Raw genomic sequence first — 5,308 nt, 5'->3', positions numbered from 1 at the left:
TTAAAAAAAAATACGTTCAAACTTTTGTTTGTAAAGGAAATATATAATATATTCTAACATTTAATGAGGTTTGAAATCATAGTTGATTTTATTTCCTTTATTTCACTCATTTTGTGGTCAATCAAACATTAAAGAACAATCAACAATGCCCCAATATTTCATATTTAATGCCATTATTTAATATAACGGGGTGCTTTACCGTTACTGGTTTCCGTCCCCTTTAGTCCAAAATTTCTGATAAAGTTGGCATAGGTGGTCCAGGTGGATTATCATACACGTTTTTTTTTGAGCTGTTATCAAAAATCAAAATCAAAATAACTATAATATTAATTTACCATAAAATACATTTACCCTGTTTATCCCAACTATTTGGATATAAATCTTACTGGAATTTCATTGGTTTTGAATCAAATCAAATAATATTACAATATTCTCTTGTCTGTAAAGCTATCCTTTTCCTTTCCTGTTATTCCAAAGTCCAAACAATGACTGCGAACACCAAGAATCCAAAACAGCCTTTAGTCTGCTCTTTCCTCTGCATTTTCTTGGTGTTCATACACAATGCTTCAAACGCACAAGAACAGGATCAGATTGGGTTTGGGTATGAGGTCATCTCGTCTGCGGTTGACAGTTCCGGCCGATCGTTGACTGCCCGGCTTCAGGTCATCCAAAACTCATCTGTTTTTGGCCCCGACATCGTCAATCTCAGCCTTGTTGCTAGGTAATAAGAAAGTCGAATCTAGTCAAGTTAGTCTGACTATTGACTTGTTACAAATTCGACTCTGATGGGCTGGAATTGCCTATTAGCTTCTTTGTTTTTTTTTTGGATGAGGAGGGAAACCCTAACCAGTTTGAGTATGAGTAAATCTTACATTATGATCATAACCGATAAAGGATCACAAGAAAAAAATCAATTATTCATAGTTAACCGATTTAAATAAGGAGCAATGATTCGAACTCCTCACCTTGTGATTTTCAGTGTAATTCTCTAGCCATTTTGATTGAGATTATCCTGCCTATTAACTTTCTTGATTTAATTAGCTTACCGGATTTACCTAGTACAACCTAGGTAATTCATAAACTATGTTTTTTAAGGTTGTTTTCGTGCTAAATGCTATGTGTATGAATGCAGCTTTGAGACAGCGGGTCGTTTGAGAGTGAAGATCACAGATGCAGATAATGAGAGATGGGAAATCCCAGAAGATATCATTCCCCGCACAAGTACAATTGCAAATAATAATTCTTCCTCCCCATCCCCATCCCCATTCCCATCTCCATCTCCATCTCCATCTCCATCTCCATCCCCACCCCAATGCCCACCATGCCCATGCGCATGCGGCCAGGTCGCCCAGGTCGCCCAGGCCCAGGTTTCAGCAAATAATTCTTCCAATTCCTCCTCCTCCTCCTCCCTATTCATCTCAGACCCAAACTCCGACCTGGTTTTCACCCTTTACAACACCGCTCCTTTCGGCTTCTCCGTCCAACGCAAGTCCTCAAACGACACCCTTTTTGATTCCTCTCCGGTGGTGGGTTCCAATGACACCTACTTGATCTTTAAGGATCAGTATCTGCAGCTTTCGTCGTCACTACCATCCAACTCTTCGTCTCTGTATGGGCTGGGAGAGCATACCAAGACGACGTTCAAGTTGCAGAGCCCGCAAACGCTCACGCTCTGGACTGCGGATATAGCCAGCTTCAATCGCGATCTCAATCTCTACGGCTCCCACCCTTTTTACATGGACGTCAGATCCCTCCCTCAACCCGGGGTCACCCATGGGGTGTTGCTGCTCAACAGCAATGGCATGGATGTTGTGTATAATGGCGATAGGATTACGTACAAGGTCATTGGTGGCATTCTTGACTTGTATTTCTTTGCGGGGCCTACGCCTGAATTGGTGATGGAGCAGTATACAGAGCTCATTGGCCGCCCTGCTCCTATGCCTTATTGGTCCTTTGGTAAGCACTCATGTTTTCATGATTCTTTCTCCATCCGGTCTCATTTTATATATGTAAATATATAAACTTCAGTCTATTTATCAGCTTCAATTTTTAATCCGGATGAAACATATTTTTTAATTTGGCATCAGAAATCAAGTTGATGGGTGTAAAGAGTCAAGTCCAGCAATTAGTAATTAAGGAATTGCTGGGTTAGGCCCGTGAAGAGTTAAATTTCATTAAGAAATTTTGCAAATGAAGACTTAAAATTAATTTTTTGGTAAATCAATTGTGAAATGTTTTTCTAGAATGCCCAATATCCGTTTTAATCTTTTATGTGAAAATGCTCTATTTTCCTGAGATTTTCTTGACTTTTATTCAAAAGGTCCAATAATGTAGAGATATTGGACTTTTTGAGACAATAAGTCCATCACTTTACTTCTTGCAAACGTGATGACAAAATAACATATCATTTAATTTGGTATCAAAAGTCAAGTTCATGGGCATAAAGAAGTCCATCAAAATTAAGGGGATTGTTAGGCGGAGGTTAGTAAAAGACTAACTCTAAATTTTGCCTCCTAAAATATGATGGCGGTCTATTAGTTATAACTTTTGGAGTAATGATAAGTGCTTCATCTTAACAAATTATGGGTGCGCAGGATTTCACCAGTGTCGTTATGGTTATGTGAATATTGACGAGGTTGAAGGAGTGGTGGCTGGGTATGCAAACGCCTCAATACCCCTAGAGGTTATGTGGACAGATATTGATTACATGGATGCCTACAAGGATTTTACTTTTGACCCTGTAAACTTCCCACCGGAGAGGATGAAGGCATTCGTTGATAAACTTCATCAGAATGCTCAGAAATACGTGCTCATTCTTGATCCAGGTTAGTTCAATTCAGCTAATTTCATTTGATTTGTATGAAACGTTGCCATATTATATTGTTTCTATAAACCTGATCCATTTTTCTCCTTCAATTCATCAGGGATTAGCATAAACGACTCATATCCCACCTACAAGAGAGGGCTAGAAGCCGATATCTACATCAAGCGCGATGGCGTTCCATACCAGGGACAAGTCTGGCCTGGAAATGTATACTTCCCTGACTTTATAAACCCAGCTGCTACTGCCTATTGGAGCAATGAGATCAAGATGTTCTGGGATGTTGCTGGCTTCGACGGCCTATGGATCGACATGAATGAGTTATCCAACTTCATAACATCTCCTTCCAATGATTCCTCCGCGCTCGACAACCCTCCCTACAAGATCAACAACTCTGGAGGCCAGAGGCCAATCAACGACAGAACTGTCCCTGCAACCGCGCTTCATTTTGGCAACATTCCCGAGTATGATGTTCATAACCTCTATGGGTTCCTGGAAGTCAAGGCCACGAATGAAGCTCTGATCAATGTTACTGGTAAAAGACCTTTTGTGGTGAGCAGGTCTACCTTTGTTGGCGCTGGCAAGTATACTGCACATTGGACTGGTGACAATGCTGCAAGTTGGGATGATTTGGGGTTTAGCATTTCAGGCATTTTGAACTCTGGGCTGTTTGGGATTCCCATGGTTGGAGCTGACATTTGTGGCTTTGCTAGAGCTACTACTGAAGAGCTTTGCCAACGCTGGATCCAGGTAATTAAACTACCTTGCTATAATCATAGAAATTAATTGATTAACATCCTTGACTAGTAACAAAATCAAACATCAGGTAGCTCCAGCCAAAATGGCTAAAGATTAGATATAGACTTGTAACCAAAGGGTCACGAGTTCTAATCCCAGCCTTCTTGATTCAAGCTCGATCAGGTAGGGGCAACCTAGGATGATTTATCTACCTCCTTGTGGAGGCTAAGATCACAAGACGGGGTTCACAAGGTTACAAATTCAACTCCTAACAGGAGGCAAATTGTTAACTTGGGCCTATTGTCCTTAGTTTGAGCAACTATGAATAATCTAGACTGGTTTACCTTCTTGTGTTTTTTTGGCGATTAGAGTTGTTCATCACATTTCCTCGTCACCCAATTCTTAGTTTGAGCTTGTCAACTATAGATAATCTAGGCTAATTTAACTGTTTGTGTTTATTTACTGACTAGGGTCTTACGGGGTTTCCCTAGTCACCCAAAAAAGAAAATCAAACATATATGTTAAGGATTTGTGTGTGAATAGATAAGTGTTGTTGAATGTAGCTAGGGGCATTCTATCCATTTTCAAGAAACCATGGAGAGAAGTCCAGCAACCACCATGAACTCTATCTCTGGGAATCTGTTGCTGCATCAGCCAGGAAGGTGCTGGGGCTGCGCTATCGCCTCCTCCCATACTTTTACACATTGATGTACGAGGCACACACCCGTGGTGTCCCCATTGCAAGGCCGCTCTTCTTCTCATTCCCACAGGACACCAACACATACCAAGTTTACTCCCAGTTTCTCCTGGGCCAGGGGGTGCTCATTTCACCGGTTCTAACTCAATCTGCAGTCTCAGTAGAGGCCTATTTCCCATCCGGAACCTGGTACGATCTCTTCAACTACTCCAACTCCGTGGCGGCAGAATCAGGGAAAACCGTCACTCTCGACGCCCCTCTCGATCACATAAACGTTCATCTCCGGGAAGGGCACATCCTGGCACTGCAGGGAGAGGCAATGACAACACAGGCGGCCCGCAACACTTCGTTCGAGCTGCTCGTGGCTCTCAGCACCACGGGTAACAGCTCTGGTGAGGTTTTCTTGGATGATGGAGAGGAAATCGAGATGGGCGGGGCCGGAGGGAGATGGAGCTTGGTGCATTTCCAAACCAGTGGAGTGGGAGCCAATGTAACGCTCACATCAGAGGTCACAAATCCAGATTTTGCCGCAAACAGCAGTTGGATCATACAGAAAGTGACTGTTCTTGGAATGAAGGATAGCACCAACTCATCATCATCTGGTGTTGTGGAGATTACTGGCCTGAATTTGCCTATAGGGACAAGTTTTACTTTGGAGCTGAAACCACAGTAGTAAGAAAGAAGCAGACAATCAATCATCATTGGAGTATGCTAATGATCCTTAACAAACAGACGCAGGATCTCAGCAAACTAAGATGGTTTGTTTATTTAATTTGCCTCTTGAAATCACTGTATCGGAACATTCTCAATAAATTATTCCACCAAAGAAAGAATAAATTTTTTTTTTCAACTTTTCTAGTTGCTTGTCACATCTTTATAGTGATTAAAGGCTGAAATCAAATACAAAGAGAGAAATATGTTGACATAACTATTTCTGATCTCTTAAAATGGTTACTTGTAACTAACCATATACTATCCCTGTGCATGCACTATTTTTTATATAATCTTCGCACTTTGTTAGCAAACAAAGGCCTAGTTTGGCAATAAGCGGT

The 5,308-nt window shown here is 41.4% G+C and overlaps 1 protein-coding gene across 1 annotated transcript; it reads left to right on the top strand.

The window, feature by feature from the left end:
* Window positions 1-474: 474 nt before the first annotated feature.
* LOC116019209 (alpha-glucosidase-like) lies at window positions 475-5,096 on the top strand. The gene is made up of 5 exons (XM_031259357.1): window positions 475-721; window positions 1,133-1,956; window positions 2,595-2,825; window positions 2,925-3,571; window positions 4,123-5,096. Exons 1-5 carry the CDS (start codon window positions 486-488, stop codon window positions 4,927-4,929), a joined length of 2,745 nt encoding a protein of 914 aa, XP_031115217.1. The 5' UTR covers window positions 475-485; the 3' UTR covers window positions 4,930-5,096.
* The last annotated feature ends 212 nt before the right edge of the window (window positions 5,097-5,308 follow it).

Source organism: Ipomoea triloba, chromosome 5, assembly GCF_003576645.1.
Source record: "Ipomoea triloba cultivar NCNSP0323 chromosome 5, ASM357664v1".
Classification (NCBI taxonomy): Eukaryota; Viridiplantae; Streptophyta; class Magnoliopsida; order Solanales; family Convolvulaceae; genus Ipomoea; species Ipomoea triloba.
Note: the sequence above shows the minus strand (reverse complement) of the source record. Positions and strands in the feature narration are given on the sequence as shown.